This window comes from Rhinolophus hipposideros (genome assembly GCF_964194185.1).
Source record: "Rhinolophus hipposideros genome assembly, chromosome: 26".
NCBI lineage: Eukaryota > Metazoa > Chordata > Mammalia > Chiroptera > Rhinolophidae > Rhinolophus > Rhinolophus hipposideros.
Window position 1 is genome coordinate 13,332,718 of NC_138072.1, and position 22,456 is coordinate 13,355,173.

Consider the following 22,456-nt stretch of genomic DNA (forward strand, 5'->3'; position numbering starts at 1 on the left):
TTGAGGAGCCCAGAAGGGAGATTCTCAATGGAGCAGAGGGAACAGCGGGGTGGGGAGTAAGGACCCCAAGTGGGATCCAGCTTCTCATCCTCTCCTGCCCTGCTCTGCTTTTTCTTGCTTGCCCTGGGGTGGGAGTGATGAGAAATGGAGATAAGAAAGGAGGGGAAGTGTTGTGTTCTTGCACCTCCTCATTGGAGCTCTGGCTTCTCCCACAGAAGTGATGGGAGCTCCTGCTAGGGGCCTCGTGGGGACCCCAGGAGCCACAGAGGGTTCTGGACAATAGCTGGGGGCAGGTGGCCTGCCATCCCTTTCTGGCCAGTCCATTCCGCTTCATACCTTGTGCCCTGACAGTGGGGAGAAGTGGAGGAGGCTCCCCTGAGACAGTGTGTGTGTGTGTGTGTGTGTGTGTGTGTGTCTGCTTGGGCTGCGGTAACAAAAATACCATGGACTGAGCGACTTAAACAACAGGAATTTATTCCTCACTGTTGTGGAGGCTGGGAATTCTGTGTAGCAGGGTTCTGGCGACAGCTCTCTTCCTGGTTTGCAGATGGCCATCTTCTTGCTGTGTCCTCACATGGCAGACGGAGATCTTCTGTCTCCTGTCTCTTCTTATAAGGGCACCAATTCCATTCATGAGGGCCTCACCCGCATGAGCTAATCACCTCCCACATTAGAGCTGAGGTTTCAATGTAGGACTTTTGGAAGGACACTAACCTGCTGTCCACAGCAGTGAGTCGCTTAGCAAGGGCCACTGTAGGTAAATCTACTTCCTTTCTCCTTTAACCCACGATGCGTATGTTTCTAGTTCAAGTCTCCCCATATCCTGCCTTGGATTGTATATTAATTTAGGGTTTCAACTCATCTCCCCTGGTCTGTTGCAAGCTCTTTGGGTTTTCCTCATTCCTGGGCCTCCTACCATATTTAACCCAGGGCCTTGGGTGCTCAGAGCTTGGAGAGCTGAGCCGAGTTTGAATCTGCACTGATTCTTCTTTGCCCAGGTCATTCTTACCAGTTGCACACGTCTGGTAGGGGCCCACCAAGGCTGTGGCCACTGGCTGTGGATGGGGGCCAAACAGGTGCTACACGCGGGCCAGGCCCACGGAACGGGAGCCTTGCTACGTCCGTGAGTCAGCTCTACTGTCTTAGTGTCCTGAAGAGGCTATTGTGGTTTTTCACACTCAGGAATTAGCTCGATGATGGTGATAGCTATGTTTGTGTGGGGGTTGAACAAAGGACCCGTTTATTTATTCGCTCGACAAAAAAATTACACTCTGTGCCAGTGACTGTTCTCGGCAATGGGGATAGTTGTGAATGAGACAAGCTGTCCTCCTGGAGTGTTCTAGTGTGGAAAATAGACAGTAAACAAGGAAGCAAATGCATCATTGACATAATGGTAAGTGCCATGAAGAAATTGTAGCAAATACGGAGAGAGCTGGTATTGGATGGGGAGGGAGGACTCGCCTGAGGGGGTGACCTCGAGTAGATTCTGAACAATGCGGAGCTGGCCGTGAGAATGCCCGAGAGGGGCTCGCCAGTCAGAGGCAAAGCACATGCCAAGGCCGTAAGCTGGGAACACACAGGCTGGTCTGAGGGACACCGGACACACGCGTGTCTGCAATGGAGGGCGTGGGGTCCGAGGGGCACAGAGGCCAGATCGCACAGGGCCTTACCGGTCATCGTACGGAGTGTGAGTTTTATTTGAGGAGCTATGGGCAGACCTTGGAGGGTTGAACGGAGAACGGAGATGACCTCACTTATATTTCAAAATGAGTTCTTTGGCTATTGGGTGGAAAAATGGATTGGGAGTGGGGAAAATGAGGGGCTGGGGAGGGGAGACCCGTTGGGAGGAGGAGGCCATGGTCCCCGTGAGAGGTGACGCAGGCTCGGACTGGCCCGAGGTGTTTCTGTGTCTCTAGCGGGAGCCTTTTCCCCATGGCCGCCTGCGAGGCCGTGCCTGCCTCTGCTTTGCCCACTGCCTGTTGTGCAGGCTGTTTCTTTTGACACCTTTACTTATCATCACTTAAGTGCAGCCTGCAGCATGTTCCATTGTTCAGCTGTCAGTCTCTCCCTCCAGCCTGAGGATGCCCGGATGCTGGCACCTCCAGGACCTGTCACAGTGTTTGATGCCTCATAGTGGGATCTCAGCACGAGTTTGTGGAATGAATACACGGTGAGTTGGCTGAGAGCACTTACTATGTGCAGGCCGGTGCCGAGAGAGCAGTGGTACGAGAGAAGCCACAAAGCCACACAAAGACAAACTGATGGCCCAGACACATACACAGACAGCAGTGACTCAAGAGCACCGAGGAAATCATTGTCAGGAGCAGGGGGCGCTTTATCTGTTGACGCACAAAATGACCAGATTCCCTAGAACACATGGTGTTTCTGGGGCTAGACATTGGTGCAGGAAGAGGGTTTAAAAAATTGGCAGGCTCTGGAAATAGACTGGAGAGGGAAAAAGAAGATACATTGGTTTAATTTTCAAGGGAGTTTAATTGCTGCTTTTTATAAAGTATATGGAATATTTGACCTGATAAGAACAGTACGGATTGTGCAGGTCAAATGCCTCTTCTTATAGACACTAGTTAATATTTATGGAGTGTGAGTTTCTATGTCCAGAGGCTGTTTTAAGAACTTCACACATATTTATTAAATACTTATAAAATTCCTATGAAGTAGATACTATGACTATTCCCATTTTATAGATGAAGAAACTGAGTCCGTTCTGATAAGAAAAGCTTATCCAAAGTTCTGTAGCTTCATAGGCAGGTCTAGAGCCCATCTCCTATTCCTTAATCTAATCTTTTCACTAAGACAATGCCACTGGAGCCCTTACTGGAGGCAAAAGTTGCAATGATATTTTGTTCTTTCCTTATGTTAATTTGTTACCAGTTTGCTTCTGGCAACACTTTGGCGGACAGGCTTGCGCATGCTCGCACTGAGACCCCCCCTCCACCTGGGCAGTCTGGAAGGGCTCTGTTCCTGTGTCTTGCCCTTGCACTCAGGGCTCCGGGATCCTGACCATTAGTAACCGTACATGCCCCAGTGGGCACTCAGTAAATAGTCATTGATGGTGACGATGACAGCTGGCTCTCCTTTAAATGCCAACACTTGATCTCTCATCCAGTCTCATTCTTTTGCTTCTTTTGAGCACACTTTGTCCAGCCTGCTGAAAGTAATAGGTAATTAACACCACTCAATAGCTGGTAAGTAGGATAATCTCTTTTCATCCTGGAAAAGGCTGTCCTTTTGAAGCTAATGGTGCTGCTCAGGACCCAGTCTGCTACGAAGGAAGGATCTGTGCTGCAATGAAATAAACCCCTTCCACCAAAAATAGCACTTCCTGTCACTTAAACCAGGTGGTACCAGGGACCTCACGTGAAAACACCACCAAGAAGAGCAGTGAATTAGGAAGGTGTGGCCTTGGGGCTTTGGAACCCTCTTTCCCCAATAAGAGCTGGGGTTCCTTCCCTTCACACTGGGCTGGCACAGGCTGGAGAGGGGCGGGCAGGGCTGGCAGCTGTGTTGGCATTTACTGCATGCAAAGCTTCTCGCTCGGGCCATGGACAGAAACCAAGGCAGAAGGTGACTTGTTCTGCCCTGGGCCCCATTCCTGTCACTGGGCTTCCCTGGTCAGGTGAAGTCATCATGACTCTTTCCGGGAAGACTGTCCCGTGTCATGTGTGTCCCCCAACTCACACCCCTGCACCCCTACCCCTCCACCCCACCTCCCACCCCCCAACCCCCCCGTTTAAGAAGAGACTGGTATAAAGGATTTTGGTCTCAATGTCATTTCTGTGGCAGATTTGGAAGTGAAGTCTTTCTAGGACATAAAGAAAAAAAGTGACGGTCTCAAACACCTCCTTGAAGGATGCCCTCTGCCTCGCCGTTCTGCCTCCCCCCATATAGCTCTTTCTGTAAATCTCAACTCAGGCAATTCTCCAAGGAATCGTCCCTCACCTCCTCCCTCGGAATGGCTTCCTCCAGCCTTTCTTCCTGCGTCGTGCTGCTTGCATGCTGCCTCTGTACGTGGTCCCTACGTTGCTGTGCTATAGAATCCATGACATACGTGCTCAGTTCCATCGCAGGCCCCCCCTAGCTAGACTGTGTCGCATTCATGGCCTCGTAAATGCTTCTAATAAATACTTGCAGAACGAATGCATCAGTGGGGCTCTTCAGCACTGGAAGGCTTGTCCTTGCCACTCTGCCCTTCTCATTCTATAGCACCCTTTCTGTTAGCGTCTCTCCTCAAAGCATTCTGAGCGTTTGCCTCATCTAACGCCCCGTATGCTGGACAGGTTTCTACTCCCCTATACTGGGCTTCGAAGAAAGAAAAGGAGTGGGTCGCTGCCAGTGCTAACTTCAGATGTCTGAATTGCCAGCAAGTTGTGGGAGAATTTTGTGTCTTTAAAAATAAGGCATGATTTGAGAGAGTGCTTTTATTCTCCCCTCCTCCCTGAGTGGGCTCTTAGGTAGTTCAGCAATTTAACAAGAGTAAGGAAACTGGCAGACAGGCTTGTGAAATTCAAGTGTGTCTTGGAAGCTGCATGAAAACAAAGCTAAAAGGCAGACTGGGAGGTGTGGCCAGAGCAGGGCTAAAACCCTAACAGACCTGTCCACCTGGACGCTAGGAAGGCCAGAGGCAGGTAAAGGAGCGTGGGAGCAGGAGGCACAGAGGGGACCTGCCGAGAAGACGGTGGGTTTGGAGATGGAAGGAGCTAGAGAGCTGCCCTCCATCCCAGGGAGATGCCGCGGCCACCATTCAAGGTTACAGACCTCTGGCCATGGGGACTAAGGGAGCTTTGTGGGTGTTCGTCCACATGGTGGCGGCTGGAGAGCTGGGGGGCCGGGGGGGTGGGGTGGAGACACTACGCTCTCACCTGCACGTGCCGCCTGGCCAGACTCGAGTCCATGAGCACTGGTTCGTGAGCAAAGCACTGTAAGCACGGGCCTGGCACTGCCCTGTGGGGAGTTGGGGTGAAGCCTGGGACCCAGGGTCTTCAAAACGAACGTGTCTGCCTGGTGTGCCCTCAAACCTCTGGTCAATGTACCAGGGTGAGCTTCTTACCCCTTAAAAATATTTGGTAAACATTGGTACCAAATCCAGGAGGTCAAACAATTTAACATGTGGGCACCATCCAATAGGCAAGGTCCCATGGTCACAGCCCCTAATCCTAGGTGTTGGCTGAGGTGGGGGTGCCTGGCGTGTGGGGCTCAGAGGCCTCCCCACCCCAGGCTGGTGGGCTCTTGCCTGACCCATCAAGGAGAGCGTTGCCCAGAGCAATTAAAGACGAAGCAGCCTCCTTGGAGCACAGGGACTCAGAATAAGCCCTCCTGACTATGGGCTTTGCGCATAGTTTCCCAGGTGAACAAACTCCCAGGTGCCCACGCACACCATCCTTTCCCTCCTTCCACTGTCCCCTCGTGAGTCACATGCACGATTATTCACCTGGGGACAAATGGACCACAGAGCCCCATGCTGGACATTTATGAGAAAGAGCCCTCCCGTGCTCATCCTAGATGGGCTCCCCTGTTTTAGGGCCAGTTTAGCACAGTCTGGAGATTCAAATAAAAGAGACATTATCCTTTTCTTCTTCACGCTCGTTGGCAACCAGGCAGATGAACCTTAGGGCAGACACAGAAGGAACTGGATTAGTGGTGCTGAAGTCAGGCAACGACGGGGTTTGATGGTTTGAGAGGCAGGCTTTGAACAGCCCGTGGGTTTTCCCCACTTGGGGAAGCTGGAAGCTTGGTTTAGTCAGACAGGGGTGAGAGGAGATGAGCTGGAGAACGCGGAAACCCAGTTTGGTTCTGGGCGCGCTCACTACCTTTCAGTTCCCTCACAAGGAGCGCGCCTTCCTTGGCTCATGCTTCTTCACCTTGCAGAGCAGTTGTTGTAGAATGTCCTGACCCCTCGTAGCAGCATTTAGGGGGGGAGGGTGCACATGTTAGCATTTGTGGATGAGGAGAATGCAGCACGGCGTGGTTAGCTGCTTTGCTCAATATCACACAGCTGATCACATGTAACTGGTAAGAATTTCTATAACACTTTGACATAGTGGGCTAATACTGAAAACATTGGGTCACAGCAGAAAAGCTTGTTGTCTGAGTCAACAGGCTCCATTAGACGTGGGTGGAGACGCGGGGTCTCACCGCTGCCACTCCTTCAAGCTACACTCAGCCCCAGGACCTTCCCCGTGGCTTCCATGGCCTGGTTCTTAGTGTGTCTGGTCCTGCGATGCTTACACCGGCCCTCCGAACCTGTCCCATGGGACGCAGGGTGGGAGCCACGAGCGGATCTCCAGCACGGGGGCGCTTGCTGTCACCTCTCGTCTCTGCCATCTTCCCTTTCTCCCCCAGGAAGCTTCATTCTTTCGCCTCTGTCTTTCGTCTCCCTTTGGGGGTGGGAAGAGCTCTCCCCCTGGCCGCCGATCCCCCGGTCCACCACAGCAGTGAAATAAAATCACCTGTGGGCGAAAGCTATGAATGAATGGAGACATGAATGAAAAAGAAGATGCTTAAATAGAAGGAAAATATTTTGAACACAAATAAAATGAATTAAAAATGAAATTCCTGGAAAAACGAGATTGCGGGTGAAGGCTTAGAGCTGCGCTGAGTATGGCATGAGTGGGGCGAGGTCGTGGCTCCTCTGTTGGACGGAGGGAGCATGGGTACAAGGACAGAAACCTGCTGGAAGGTTCTTGGACCAGCCTTGGAAGGAGATGCAGAGGCCCAGACTATTTGGGGGCGTAGAAATGAAACGGGAGGAGCAAGTGTAAGTGACTGTGAAGAAATGGCAAGATTTGGAAACAGGCTGACGTGGAAATGGAGGAGACCAAGGTCTAGAGGTGGCCGTCGTTAGCAGAAATTGGCAGTGTGGGAGATAGTTTCCGGGTACCGGGAGGAACGTGAGTTTTCAGCACGCAGTGGTTGTGGAATATCCGTATGGAAATATCGACCAGGAAGTGGAAACTGCGGTTGAGAATCTGGATAGGAAGTCAGGACAGGTGGTCCTCACCTGAGGCCACGTCCATCCTCTTAGGAGTCATGTAAGAAGCTGGGCTGTGGGTGACATCTTTGAGATCCTCACTACCAAGTGTATGAGCTTTGCTTGTGTGCTTGGAGAACTTCACCTGACCTCTGACCTCGGCCATGCCTCAGAACGGGTCTAGTGAGAAGAGGGTGTGCTGTCATCACACTCTCGTGACAGGTCCCCACCCTTTAGTTTATGAGGGGGACACACAAAGCCTCTAGCACTAGGAGCTGAGAAGGCTGGGGAATAAAACTAACATTTCCCCAGCTCTCAGCTCCTGTCAGGCCTGGCCATAATGCCATTCAGTGGTGACTAAGTGGCCCTCTCAGGTGGGCTGGTGCAGGACCAACCCAAGCAGGAACTGTCACCTTTCTCTGCTTTTGTGCTCATCATTTAGCTTCCTGAGATGCTGATCTCTGCCTCCCTCGCATGATCAGGTTTTACTCATCCTTTCCAACTTCCTTGGTTCTGCTTTGATCACAGAACCATCGTGAGCCCCCCTGGCTGGAATGAATTGCAGTCTTTCAGCAATCCCACAGCACCTATCTTGAGACCACTTATTTAATATTTGTAACTCTCTAAAGCAGGGCATAATAAGACATGGGAATTTAATAGACTGGCCTGCATGAAACAGTTCCTCTGTTTGTGTATGAAAGAATGAGATTGGCACCATTCAATGCTTCTCTTACCCAAACCCCGATATTTTCCAGTACTAAGGGATGACTCGTGGTGGGGGGTATGGAGAGTGCTGCACGCAGTGTTCCTGTGGTGTGGCTGGTGATTCCGGGTGGTCTTTGTATAACAGAGGCTCAGGGTGGGAGGGGACATATGTAGCCCAGCTGTCTGCACACGTGAATAAGCATGATGCCCGCCGGGTGGTCATTCAGCCCCTGCCTGAGCCTGTCCAATGCTTGTGGAAGGAAGATCTGGATGGGGAAGGATAGTCGGGGAGGATAAAAGAGGAACACGACTTTCCTTTTCCCATTGATGACTCATTCTGTATCTGACAAGATAGGTTAAATTACACCGTGGTTCAAAAGAACTCTCAACTCTCAATGGCTTAAAATATCCCACGTTCCTTGCTCTCTCAGAGTCTACGTACGTCACTGGTTGCCCTGGGACCTGTCTCCTCACAGTTTCAGGATGATGGCGTATCCAGCACCCTAAGTGCTGTTTGCTCTGTCAGAGGGGAGAGAAGGAGACTCTGGGCTCTTTGCATTGGCTGGTACATGCTCCAGCCTTCTCTGCACAACCTTCCTGCCCCCAGCCCTGCAGCTCCATGGCAGGACTGGGGGCAGAACTGCGGCCTCTCTGAGCTCCCACCGGCAGAGCCGTGGAAGTATGTGTCGAGCAGCAGGCCTGGTGCACGCGGCCTGGCCGATTTTCGTTTGCTCTGAGAGGAACAACTTCCACAGCACCATGGCAGGGACACCCTGGGGAAGCAAGAGAGAACCAGTGTGAGTGTGAAAAGGGCACCATTGCTCCCCAACGCGCCCCCTCCAGATGAATTGGAGGAGCCACTCCCACGTGTAAGGATCCTGTTCCGTGCAGAGGCAATTGGCAGAAGCCACCCAGAAGAGCTGGATGAGTTCTCCAGCTTTTCCCCAGCCCCCCACATGCTGGGGACCTCCAGAACCAGCTGGCCTCCATGAAGCAGTTTTCCTCCGCATGATGACAATGACAAATCCTCCCTGCTCGGGAGGTGGCGGCTTCCACTATAAATCACATCCCAAAGAGGGAAGAAGCAGTGGTGATTAATAGTGGGGCCTGAAATCCAGGCTGTAATCAGTCAGATTTGTCACGGAGTCGGAGACGGGGCTGGTGCTGTCACAGATGAGTCAGGCCCAGGGTGGCTGTCTCCAACCATGTGAATTATCTCAGCATAAGTGGCTGAAACTGATGATTAAAAACACGGAGAGATGTGCAGAGCGGAGTCACAGCCCCCGCCTCCTGGGCTGGCGTGCCCTGCTCCGAGAGCGTGGGCTTGCTCTTCCAGCAGGAGCAGGCAGGGTGGTGCCTTGGCCGGGCGCAGAGGGGGCTGGCAAGGATGGCTGCACGGTCCTGCGAGGAAAACGATAGGGACACCTCCCCTCCCCCCAGGTGGCTCACAGGGCCCGGCTGTGACCAGTTCACCCACTGAGGTCACTGCCGCTGGAGTGACGGCTCTTTTACGTTGATTCCAGGGTTATGGTGGGAGAATTCTAAGCTGTGGGTCCATGCAAGTCACTCCTCCCTGGACTTGAGAGTAAAGAAGATGCCACTTAATTACAAAATGCATTTCTTTTACGAGTGCCTTTGCATGTATTTATTTTTAATGCATGTCCCCCCCGCCGCCCCGGGTTTGCCATCTGGGCAGTTAGTTTGTCTGACCAAAGCAAGAGGTGAATGAGACCAAAGTCATGTCCACAGGCACATTGTTTTGTGAGCACAGGAGGCATCCCGTGTTGCCAGCCAGCTGCAAACATCTGCACTTGGGCAGTGCAACTCGTTTTCTCCAATACTTGTCAAGTCTCTACTAAGTGCAAAAAACACTCTGCAGATGGAAATGAGAAAGTGAGGGACTATACCACACATACACACACACACACACACACACACACACACACACACACGCCTATATGATTGGGAAAGATGGACCATTTGCAGCTCTATCTTGGGGTTTCCTGCCTACTCGCCTGGAGACGGTATTTCTCCTTTGCAGTCACTTTGATTTCTGTTGAGATGTAAACACCCTTGGGAGGGGGTCCACATCATTTTAAGCTCTTTTCACCTATTTATACCTCTGTGGGTGGATTGGGGGCGGGGCAGGGGTTTGGTCTTCCTGCTGGTCGCTTTCCACTCTGTGACCCTTCCAGGTCTGAGCTGGCTTCTTTGCCCTTCCTCCAAAGGCTAACTTTTCCTCCTTTATCATCGTGACATGTCCTTTCTCTTGATCCTTCACCTTCAAGCCAAATGCTCAATTTTTACCCCCATCCCTGCCGTGTTTGAAATACATACACATACTTGCTTTAGGTTTTTGAGTTTCTATAGGGAGATACTCCAGGGCTAGAAAACCAGGAGCAGGCACTTGTAGAACCACTGGAAACCCTATCAGTATTCGTCCTTGTGCGTCCTGCCTCGGGCAGACGTCACAAGGGCTGGACGGCCTCTTCTAGTTGTCACCGTGGTCATCCTGGGTAACCGCCAGAAACATGTGCCCTGTTCTGTAAGGCAGGTGCTGGGGGCCTGTGTCCACTTGGGGCCAGGTATAAAGCATGGCTCCAGGACCACCAAGAGGAGAACTTCCCAGAAATGGGTCAGTCTTGGGGTAGTGACCCTGCTGCTGCAGGGAGGCCCTTTGTGTTATCAGTAGGTTGGAGGCAGGCGTCTGGGGCAGAAGCGAGCTGCCACTGAGGCGGGAGTGAGTGACTGTCCCCCCCTCTAACGTGGCCTGTGTGTCTGCTCCCTCCTCAGCTGGTGCTGCCAGAATACTCCATCCACTGCCTGTTCTGCATCATGTTCCTGTGTGCTCAGGAGTGGCTCACCCTGGGGCTCAATGTCCCCCTACTTTTCTATCACTTCTGGAGGTAAGTCTGCCTGCGATAGGTCGGTCCCTCCGCTTTTCTGCTTGGGCAACCTGCCCTCCAGAGACGATGTCCCCCAAAGGTTCCAGCCGCCTAGGGCCTTCCTCTCAGCCCTTCCTTTTGGAGACCCTTTCTCCCGAGCCTTCTTCCCGAGCTATGCTCAGCCCGTGAGTCCAGCCAGGGAAGGCCCCGCAATAAGCACAGCCCTGTAGGTCAGTGTTCAAAGCAGCTACAGCTTTATTCACAACAGCCAAAAAGAAACAACCAAATGTCTATCAGCAGATGAATGGAGGAACAAAATGCAGTATATCCTTACGATGGGAAATTTTTTGTGTCAATAAAAAGCAGTGAAGAGCTGATATATGCCACAATGTGCCACAACGTGGCCTTGAAAACATTACACGTGAAAGAAAGCAGTCACAAAAGGTCCAGAAAAGTCACAAAATGTCCAGAATAAGCAAATCTACAGAGACAGAAAGGAAATTGGTGGTTGCCAGGGGCTGGAAGGGAGGGGGAAAGGGGAGTGATTGCTGATGGGTACGAGGTTTTCATTTTAGAGTCATGAAAGTCTTCTGAAAGTAGGTGTTGATGATGGTTGTACAACTCTATGAATATGCTAAAACTCACTGAATGGTATACCTTAAAAAGGTGAATTTTTTGGTATGTGAATTATATCTTAAGAAAAACAAAAGCACCTCCCATATGGGCTCGGTTTTCTGGGACAGTTCTGACTTCAATATTCTGTTTCGTGATAAGACCATGTGTCATATCATGTGAGAGGGGCTTTCTGTAAAATACAGTCACCGTCTGGGTGTAGGAGGCAGGAAGCGGTCGGCATTCCAAGTAGTGAAGCGTGTGTTGTGCAGATAAATGAACTGCCCTTTACGTAATCCCGTGGCTCCCGGAGCTTTGGTCCCCCGGATAGCTCATCATTGTGATTTTACCAAAAATATAGTCTGTATTTAGTCATGTCGATCGAGAGCATTCACTCTTTCACTTAGCAAACATATGAAACACAGACCACAATCAGACATTGTGGGGGAGAGAAGATGAATATAAAATAGAATCTCTACCCTTAGGGGATATACTCGTACAGCCTCGAGGCAGAGGGAAATATATTAACAGATACCTGTGGACTGTATGCAGGAATGTAGAGAAATGAGCGTTTAAATTAGACTGGAAGAGTGATACTGAAAAATCTGGAAAAGCACATCTCAGGTTGTGGGACTAGCAGCATATGCGGAAGCTCAGAGGTCAGGGAGCACTTAGCCTGTTTGGGGACAGCCTTTGTTCAGTATGGCTGCATGTAGGGTCCTTGGAGGGAAGTGAGCAGAGATGGGTTGACAGACAGCTGGGATCAGATATGAGGGGTCTGAAACGAATTGATGGGGAAATTGGAATTAATTTATCCTGTAGGGAACGGACGACCCTCAGAAGCTTTTGAGGAGGAAAATGGCATCACCCAATCGGACTTTTAGGAATGGGACCCTAGCACCAGTGTGCAGGTTGGAGGATGAAATTTTGAGGACGAAATCCAATTAGAAGGTTATGATGAAATGTCAGGTGAAGAGAAAACATCTAGTGGAAGTTGGAATGGAGAGAAGGAGAGGACCCGTGGAGGTAAACTGGACAGGCCTTGGCTAATAAAGGGGTGCAAGAGGTAAGGGAGGGGGGCCTCTGAGCTGGAGGCAGGATGGGTGACAGTGCCATTAACCGAGAGCATTGCGGATTTAGGCAGGAAGGAAAATGCTTTGGTTATATAAGAAAGTCCTGCTTTAAGTGCAGGTAATTCTACTAAAATCTGAATTTCGAGAGAAGTCAAACAGAAGCATTATGGTGTTGAAATGTATTGCATACCCAGTCAGAGACTTTCCACGCCTTCCCTCCTCCAGTACCCATAACCACTGGCTAAGGTGGGGTTCCTTTTCTCTGTTTTACGCAAGGAGACACAGCAACTCACAAAGGTTGTTACTTCCCAGAGTCGCTCAGCTAGGACACGGCAGGGCCAGGGTTCAGCCTCACCTTTGCATGGGTCACAATTTCTGTCCTTGCCATCTGGCATGCTGCCCCAGGGGGCGTGTTCTTCTCACTATAAAAGGCATTTATCCCCAGGTCCTTGGAATAGTGTCCTGTCATTCCAGGGCGTCAAAAATGTGGTTAATTTACAGAACTTTGATTTGTGCACTACTTCTCTGGGCTAGCACTCCTCCAAAAGGGAGGGAAGGGAGAGGCAGCCAGTGTCCTTACACTTGGAATGTTCTGTTTGTATAAGAGAAGAGCGACTGCAGTCTCCTTGCCACGAGGAACCTTGTTTTACTTTATTTTTCATTTATTTTTTTTTTGAATCCCTGACAGGGTTTAGCCTCATTCTGGCACTTCATAAGTGCTCAGAAAATGAAAGAAAAAGGAATGAGAAGGGAAGGGTCCTTTAAAAATGAGTCCTTGAACACCCTCCTTTTTTCATTTCCTCTTTCCCCCACCCTTCTAACAGGTCCAGTCCAGATGTTTCTCATGCAGATAAAGCCCCCTTCTGCTCCAGCTCTTAGCTTGCTTAAATGAAAGTAGAACTGTAGAACTTTTATTCCGTGCTTGTTCTTTGCAGATTATTTCCATTGGTCATCTGACGCGATCATCACAATAGCCCCTCGGAGTAGGCAGTTTCATCCCCATTTTACAGATGAGAAAGTCGAGCCTCAGAGAGGTTAACGACTGGCCTGAGGAAGGTCAGTCTGGGGACCGGTGAGTGGCAGAGCCCTGGCTCTTTCCACAGAGCCACTTGGCCACCTTGCCACCCCTGCCTCCATTTAATGAGGTCACCTGGGAACAAGGTCACAGCAAAAGCAAATAGGTTTCGAAATCTACTCCCGGGAAGAGGAGAGGCGAGTGGCCTGGAGGGCTATGAGCTGGCAGATATCGTGGGATCTGGCTTGTGATTTCCCTTAGCACAGTGCCGATACTAAGTCATGTCAGTGCAATCCTGTGAAGGGGAAGGAAGCGGGAACTGAAATACCAGCTTTGTGAGCGGCTCCATTCCAGAGACATTTTTCAAAGCCAGTTTCATGAGTCTGGTCAGAGCCATTCTGCGGGTCCTCGTCACAGTCAAGAACCACAGCCTGTCTGTCCTGGGGCCTCACAGGAGCCCTTCATTTCCCCTGGCCTCCTGATTCCTTTACGAGACTGACAAAGAAGCAGCCTGGGAGCCATGTTAGCCACACTTTGTTCCTCCCAGTGAGGCTTTGGCTGAGGCCCTGGGGGCCAGGGGACAGTCCCAAGGGCAGTGCTCGCCACCTGTCTGACGCTTCCAAAGGGCCTCCTGCCTGTGTCTCCCAACCTGACAGTCCCCCTCCTCCTGTGAACGAGGCTGGTTCACATTCACTGTTGAGCCAATTGATATTTTGAAGCAAGTTTATTCCCTCTCTTCCACCCACTGTTCTTTTGCTCGCCCAGTTCCCTCTGCAGCTGCTCTCTTCCCATGATGGCCACTGTTCTTTTTGCTGTTCTGGGTCTTTCTATCAAAAAGGAAAGTACCTGTAAACTACTGTACCTTCCAGTGGGGATATGATGTCTTTCCCAGAACACTCAGGATTTCAAAAGAGGGTCTGGGTAGAGAACAAGACTTAATCCGAAGTAATTAGTGGTCCAGTGGCATCGAGGCAGTAGGGACGCAGCTCCGCGTCCACCCACACCTGTACCCGTTCTGATGCCACAGGGACACACACTGCAGAGCCCTCAGGAAAGGATGCTCTTCCTGGCACCTCCAGCTGTCACCAGGTGACATGTTTTTCTTCCCTTACATCAGCCCTGCATGTGGGTGAAATCACCATGGTGCCAGCGGCTCTGGGTGTTTGGGGGCGTTCCTACCTGCCGGAGGTAGGGGCTGACATACTTTTAGCCGCGCCTGGGCTGTGACTCGGGCAGGAGGCCAAGGACCGCTTAGCGAGCTTCCTCAGACGCCAGTCCGTCCTTGGTGACGTCAGGTGTCCCTTGCAAGCCTCAGAGCCGGTGACACGTATCCTCTTCCCCCACAGGTACTTCCACTGCCCGGCAGACAGCTCCGAGCTGGCCTACGACCCGCCAGTGGTCATGAACGCAGACACCTTGAGTTACTGTCAGAAGGAGGCCTGGTGTAAGCTGGCCTTCTACCTCCTGTCTTTCTTCTACTACCTGTACTGGTGAGTCCGCGCCCCGCCGGGGGGGTGACTCCTGCAGGAGCGGGACAGACTCCAGGCCGGCCTCCTGGTCTTTGGGAGGCGGGCTGTGGCACCAGCTGTGCGACTCAGCTTCAGGAGCAAGGGCTCCAGTGTGAAGCAGTGAGAAGGGCAGAAGGTCCTGCAGGAGGCCCTGCCCTCTGACAGCCGCAGCCATAGGGCCACACAGCGAAAACACATCCTGGCAATAGCTGTGACAAGATTCTTGGTGACGAGCAGGCCTGCTGCTCCCCAGGGCTCCCTGCCTCTAGCAACTGCGTAGTGCAGCCAGTCAGATCACCGGGGGCCCCGCGCACACCACCTCGTCACCCGTTGGCCCCAAGCCTGTGGGGGCACATTCTTGGGGACCAGAACCGAGACCCCGGGGGCACCTTGGGTCATTAAATGCTTACACGTACAAGTCTCCCAATATTACATAACAGCATTCTAATTGAGTAAAACACACTGACTTTGCAATTCCGTTTCAGGCATCTCCCCTTTTTTTTTTTTTACCTCTTTACTCAGAACATCCTAGCTAAGCAGATGGCTATAAACAGACTGTCTTCTGGTTTGATACCTCAGAGAGTGCCTTTTCTGGAAACGTCTCTTCCTCGTTCCTGTTCCCCTTTGGTTCATCCCTGAGGTGTCCCCCCTGTCACCTTGCTATCCTGTTGCTACCTGGGGCAGGGTTCGCTATCTTCCCCTCTCCTAGCACTGTCTCCCAAGTGGCCTGGTTCACAGTGGCTGGGTGAGGAAGAGGAGGGTGGCAGGTATTAGACTCCAGGACCACCTTAGAGTTTGTGTTGGGCTGGAACAGGCTGAGAGGTGGCCGCATTGCTCCAGCCTTTAGAAATGAGCCAGGCTTTGGTCTAAGAGCTTTACATGTATTGCTCGGTTTATGAGCTAAACGCTCTCATTGCCCACATATTAACAATGAGCAAGTGGAATCTGAGATAATTACATAATTCCCCCAATCACAGCTAATTGTGTCACCGTTTTGAGTCTGTCTCTAGTTCCCAAAGACTAACCTCTTAACTGCTGGCTGTCTTAGGAAACCTCTAGAAAAGTCTTGACTGAAATGTGGTCTTTGGATCTCCTACATCCAACTAATCAGAGGGTGAGAAGGGAGCACTTCTTAAAAATGCAGATTCCTGGGCTTAGCTCTGATTCCGGATTTCAAGGCTCGGCAGCACACGTGAGGGTAAGACCCGTTGCCCTGGGGCGCTGTTTGCTTCTGCCTCTTGTCCAGAAGTCTCAGAGACCCTGGAGGTGTAGAGTCCCCTGGAATAACTCAGCCTCAGAGAGGATTCATGTATTTTACCACATTCTTCTTGGATTCAAGGGTTGGTCCTCTTGGGTGACCTCTCTCCTCCTCCCGGATGCAGTGTCCTGGGACATTGCCCACTTCAGCTTGCGAGGAGTCTGAGGGTCTCTGAAGGCTCCCTGGAGATTTCTGAGGTTCCCCCAAGTCTTTACGACTCCAGGTCTGAATACTCTAGCAACTAAAGCTTGCTCTGGCTGGTTCTTGCGTTGGGAAACCTAAGAGGGTGGCCCAAGCCCTCATGTGCTTGGCAACTTGCTTCCTTGGGCTGACGTGGATGTTCGTTTCTTCGCCGGAGTGTACTTGTGGGCCTGCAGATGGCCCCTGCTGCAGAGTCATAGCTGAGTGGCCTGTCCCAGAGGCAGCACTGCCCCTCCTCAAATCCAGCAGAACAAGGGCTTTCCCTGGCTTCTGCCCCACCCGCCTGGGATCCATCTTAGTCTGGATGGAGGCCGAGGCAGGTCAGCCTCCCTCATTTCAGTTTTGTTGCAGTAACTGCTGAGCCCAAGGCCTTATGGGAAAGAAAGCATCGGAATTCACAGACAAGCAAAGCAGCTCTCTGTCTGCTGGGCTGTGGGGCAGAGGGGGCGGTGTGGGGTGGTGTTGGCGGCTCCCACCCACTGTTAGATGGATGTGATCGTTCTGTAACTGAATGTATTCCAGACATTCTGTTTGACTGTCTGTCCTTTAGTTTGGTGTTCCTTCATGTTTAGTTTGGTGTTCCTTCATGTTATATTCATTAATTACTTTGTTTCCAAAACAAAATTGGACACAACTGTTCCTCCTGCCTCCCTGGGACCCTGGGTGGCTGCCAGGGTTCCTCCTCCTCTGCTGAACCTGATCTTTTGGGGGCTTTCCAGAGACCCTCAAAGACAGTGTTTCTTCCGCTTCAGGAGCTCCCAGTCCCTGAGATGGACTGGTGGAAAGTACAGGACTGTCAGCCCAGGCGGCTCTTTTACAGAGGCAAGGGGACCCATGCGTATGGAGAGCTGTGTCTGAGCTGAGCAAATGGTAGAGGCTCAAGTGACAGCAGCTGGGACCTCTGTGAAGGTGGGATGGAAGTTCCTGAGGACCTCAGAGAGATTCTGAGATGTGTCCAAGGTCCTAGCTGACAGTCAGGAATTTATCTGGTCCCAGAGCTTGGGCTTTTCCCACTAATCACCCGGCCCCCAGAGCTACCCACTTCTCAGGTTGCCTTGTGGACCAGAAGACATTTGCAAGTTACACGGGATGGGGAGTAGCTAATCCTCATACTGATACTGATACTAACACTGACACTAATACTAATACTAATACATTTAGGCTGACACTGACACTAATATTAGCTGGTGAGTCCAGTGTGGACTCCGCCTGCCTGCCTGAGATAAAGATCTTTTCAAATCAAGAGTGTAAAGCAGGCTGATATAATATTACCTACCTAAGGTAGCACCACCCTCCTGTCCAGTTACTCTGGGTCATGCCTGCCTCCCCACATGTTTATTTCTCTCACTCTATAATTATGTTATTTATGGTTTACTTCATGGCAGAGACCTTGTCTGTTTCATTCACCTCTGTAGCTGGAGTGAGTGCCCTGGCCAGTGCCTGGCACAAACTAGGTGCTCATTAAACCCTTGTTATTGCTACGGCGTGGCTGTACGGAGCTCTAGGTGGGGGTGGGGTCTAAACACTCACCACTGCTTCCTAGCACCTAGGATGGTACCTGGCATGCAGGTACCTGGCATGCAGGAGGCGCTCAATAAACAGGTTCTCAAAAATGAAACTTCAGCGACTCAGAATTGCTTATTGCCCAGTAAGCATTTCTGAGTAGCTGAGCTTCCATGTTGCAGGATAGGGTTAGAAGTAAAACACTTCAGGTTCTTTTCTTTGGTTTTGTTTCTTAGATTATCTTTTTTTTCTCTTTACCACAATAAAAAGATGCTTGCTTTTCTTTCCTCAAATTGACCAAATCTATATTTTGGTGCAGAACATTCCTTGGTCTTTCAGGATTAGCCTGCAGCCTGTTCTAAGAGCACAGGGATACACGAGACTCCCCTCCACACACACACCTCAGGACACACGCTCTTTGCATGTTTAATGCCTGGATTCTGTTAAAAACAGGAGGGCCAGGGGGTTCCCTAAGAATCCATTTAGTTTATGTGTCCAGAGGGCCTGTGTTCACACATCATTCCTCACAATAGTGATGGCGGTCACTTCCCCAGCTCGAACATATCCTCCAGCATAAGCTGGGAGGCCCTAGACACACATAATAAGCACATGGTAGCTGGTGGGGTAAAGAGTCACGGCACCCCTCCCCCTGCCCTCACATCTGCCTTGTAATTGCAGGAAAGACGACTAACGCCATAATAATCATCGCGATGAGAATAATAACAGGCACTAGAGCAATCAACATCTTTCTTTTATCTAAGGGACACAGTATGCTCTCAGAACAAATGTTAGGCCAATGTTGTGGGGGAATAGGTAAGCTTCTCTATTGACAGGAATGAGAAAGTGACAGGAACGACACGGCATCCGGCTTTCAGCAGGTCCCTCTTTTGAGGGCCAGTCTGACTCCTCCACGGGCTCCCACTAACGCCTTCTTTCCCTTTTCTCTTTGCATTCAGCATGATCTACACTTTAGTGAGCTCTTAACTCACAGACCACGCATGTCATCAGAGACGGGATGGGAGAGGCCTGCGGCTGAGAAGTCACTTCTGCTGGCAATTGGAAAAGGAACCAGAGCCGGGACATGTGAGAAACAGACCCAGCAGACACTGAATCGGGAACTGGACCCAGGCAGCAGCCCGTGGGCCCAGTTCATTGTGTGCATATGTTGTTGCCCCGTGTATCACAGTGTTTGCTGTTCATACCCCACACTCAGGTGGCAGATTCCTTCTGAGCAGCGGGGGGCTCGTGGGTGTGGGTGATGAAACACTAGACCACTCTGGAGTGAGAATTGCTGCCTTCGGAATCCACTTCCTCAAACAACTCTCCACAAGTTCACACTGAGGCCCTGAACCGTGGGAGTGGGAGGCTGGAAGGTGTCTGCTGAGGAACCGAAAGACCCAGAGTCAAGGCTGAGTCTGTGGGACCCATTGAAAGCCTGAAGGACGTCGTGGGCTACCTAAGGCTCTTGTGTTTCTTCCAAGCCATGGCCACTCCCTTCACCTCAGTGGGAGCGTCTGGAAGGTGTGCACTTGCCTTCAGCTGTCACCAGCCCTGAGTTTGCAGGGACATCTGCTTTCGTAGCCTGCTTTGGGAGAGCCTAGCTTAGTGACCTCATGAGCTGGGTTTGGGGCAGTATGCTGGTGATAAGTCATGTCCAAAGTCACGGATGTGGGGGTGAGTCAGGGAGGGGGAATCATGGGAAGAAAAGATTTATTTAAATATTTACTACATATCCAAGTTCGTTAGTTCTTCACCACAACAAACTGTATTTTTCTGTTGCCACCCAGAGCCATCACTGTCATTGGGTGCCAATCAAGTGGTGAACACTAGTCAACGCTAGGCTCCCCTAATCGTTCCACGCTCAGAAAATGCCGGACTGGCTGCTCTGAACTGTGGGCATTCGGCAACAAAGAAATGAGACGACGTAATTATAGCTTCCTCTTATGCTGCTGTAGCATTCATACTGTTTAGGTCAACACTGAGGATGTTTGCTTACCTAGAATTTTCCACGTGCCATTCTCTCCTTTTTGTGTAGGAGCTGTGCTTGGGGCTGTAAATAATGACAAGGCTGAGATTTTTATAATGTTCCAATCGGGCACACTGATTTTGACCTCATTCCCCCAACTTGCCTTCTTTTCTTCTGTTTGACACACAGAGGCTATTTATCCATGTACCCAGATCCCATCTGAACCCTGTGACTCAGGCTTATGAATGGTGTTTGTGTAACGCGTCGTGTGCTATGTTTAAAACGCAGTGACAACTTGAGTGTCTCACCTGCCTGGCTGTCTCATTTAAACCCCATTACTGCCTGGATTCATCTCCATGTGGTTGGTTAACTGGTAGGTAGAAAAAGCAAAGTTTCAAAAAGGCATTTTGCTTCTAAAAATTCTACAGAAAACAAAATACAGACTTTTGCTCTTAGGCTGCAGGTATAAAGCCAGCGAATTCGAGGTGCAGTTTGTGGGAGCAGACTTCCCCTTGGCCATGCCCATCGTCCAGGCTGGGTAAGTGAGATTGGGGCAGAGACTCGCCTTTAGGGCTGGATGGCCTTGTCTTTGATGCCGTTGCTGAGAAGACGGGCTCCCTCCATCCAGAGAACTAGCTCGGGCTCCCTGGCTGCAGGCGGCAAATCTAACTCCACAGCTGTCTTGCAAATGCAGCTGAATGGAGCGGGTAAATGGTTTAGGTTAAGTCTCACCATGGAGCTGTTTTGTTTGTTTCTTTTTCTATTTTGCCTCCTTCCAAAAAAAATTTGAAGTGGCTTATAATAGTGGACAGTAGTACAAAGATGGTTCCAGTGGAAATGCAGATTCCAACTTATAAAGGAGATACTTGATCGTGTCTCCTGAGATACGCTATTGACTGTGGCTGAGAGCTGGAGTCGGTATCATTTCTCTTAGCAGTAAATAACAGCAATTCACATTCCCACAGTGCTGAACATTTCACAGACTGCTTTCCTGTCTTCTCATTTGACCTTCCTCACAATCCTATGAAGCTGAGACTATTCTTTTTCCAATTTTCTAAGTGAGGAAGCCAAGGCTCAGAGAGAGTAAGTGACTCACCTATTGTCACACAGTCTTTGCGTCCAGGTCATGTGACTTTATAAACCCCACGTCGTTTCCATTATGCCTGAAAGCTGGCAAAGTAACTTAGGTCCTGCAAAGGTTTGAGAAATAGCATTAACTTTTTTTTTTTTAATTTAGTAGTCTAGCAATTTTTATCTTTCTCTGCTATTGTTAAGAATCTTTTTTTTTTTTATTTAAAGATTTTATTGGGAAAGGGGAACAGGACTTTATTGGGGAACAGTGTGTACTTCCAGGCCTTTTTTCCAAGTCAAGTTGTTGTCCTTTCAATCTTAGTTGTGGAGGGCGCAGCTCAGCTCCAGGTCCAGTTGCCGTTGCTAGTTGCAGGGGGCGCAGCCCACCATCCCTTACGGGAGTCAAACTGGCAACCTTGTGGTTGAGAGGACGCACTCCAACCAACTGAGCCATTGGGAGCTCAGCGGCAGCTCAGCTCAAGGTGCCGTGTTCAATCTTAGTTGCAGGGGGCACTGCCCACCATCCTTTGTGGGACTCGAGGAGTCGAACCGGCAACCTTGTGGTTGAGAGCCCACTGGCCCATGTGGGAATCGAACCAGCAGCCTTCAGAGTTAGGAGCACGGAGCTCTAACCGCCTGAGCCACCAGGCCGGCCCAGTAGCATTAACTTTTGAGGAAAGGAGAACATTTTAAAACTAAAGCTGTAGCAGAAGTGCCTGGTTTTATTTTCCTTCATGTGCCAGGCTGAGACTTGCTTCATTTTGGGAGGTACTTCTCAAAGGTGGTCTTCTGACAGCTTTAAAACCTGCAAGTGCCTCTTAGGCAGTTCTTATGTTTATGAAAGGGAAATGTCAAATATTTTGCTCTCACACGTTGTGCTGGGAAACAAAAAATCAAGTAGTCTGTTGGGAATTTGAGCCAGTTTTCAATCCTGGCAGAAGCTGACCATGATGATAAGAGTAAGAGTAGTGGGCACAGTTGGTGTTGTATGCCAGGTGCTGTGTTAAGTGCTTTATATACCCCCCCAGATCTCACCCACCCCTCACGACAAACCTACAAAGCAGGTTGGATATTCTTATCCCCATTTTACAGATGAGGAAACCAGGAAGCTCAGGGCAGGGGTGTCTTACCTGGGTGAACTAGCCAGACAAGAGCTCAGTGCTACGAATAAGTGGCCCAAAACAACAGTAGCTTGAAAATGAAGTAAATTGAAGGGTCAGGCATTATTCTATCTGCTTCACGTGCTTTTGTCTGCTCCTCATAACAATACTATGTGGTCAATCATATCCCTGTTTTCTAGATGAGGAAACCCCGTGAAGATGAGTCACTCGCAGAGACCCACGGCTAGTCAGGGATAGAATTTCAACCCAGGTCTGCTTCTTCTCACGTAATTGTATCTGCTTGAGTATCTTTGTCTCTCATTGTTTATCGCACAGTAATGACCAAATGGAGGAAGGACAGTGGGGCAGGAGCAATGGCCCCTGGGAAAATCACACAGGGAGTGGTACCCTTGGGTACGCTACCAAGCCTGAGTCTGGGCATCAAGGAGAGTTTCTCGGGGGCACCGACAGCACAGGTGTTGGTGACCTGGTTCCCATTCCCTTCGGGAGGCAGAGCTGTGGGGCTGCTGTGGCTGTGCCTGAGTCAGAGCAGGACAGTGAGTCACTTAAG

At 50.5% G+C, this 22,456-nt stretch overlaps 1 protein-coding gene across 1 annotated transcript in view; it reads left to right on the forward strand.

The window, feature by feature from the left end:
• CNIH3 (cornichon family AMPA receptor auxiliary protein 3) overlaps positions 1-20,014 on the forward strand; it is an 86,589-nt gene extending 66,575 nt beyond the window's left edge. Inside the window, exons 4-6 of the mRNA XM_081039099.1 lie at positions 10,487-10,599; positions 14,625-14,768; positions 18,705-20,014. Of these exons, the coding sequence (XP_080895225.1) occupies positions 10,487-10,599; positions 14,625-14,768; positions 18,705-18,732 (285 nt within the window). The 3' untranslated portion in view covers positions 18,733-20,014. The remainder of the gene's footprint in view (positions 1-10,486; positions 10,600-14,624; positions 14,769-18,704) is intronic.
• Positions 20,015-22,456: the final 2,442 nt, after the last annotated feature.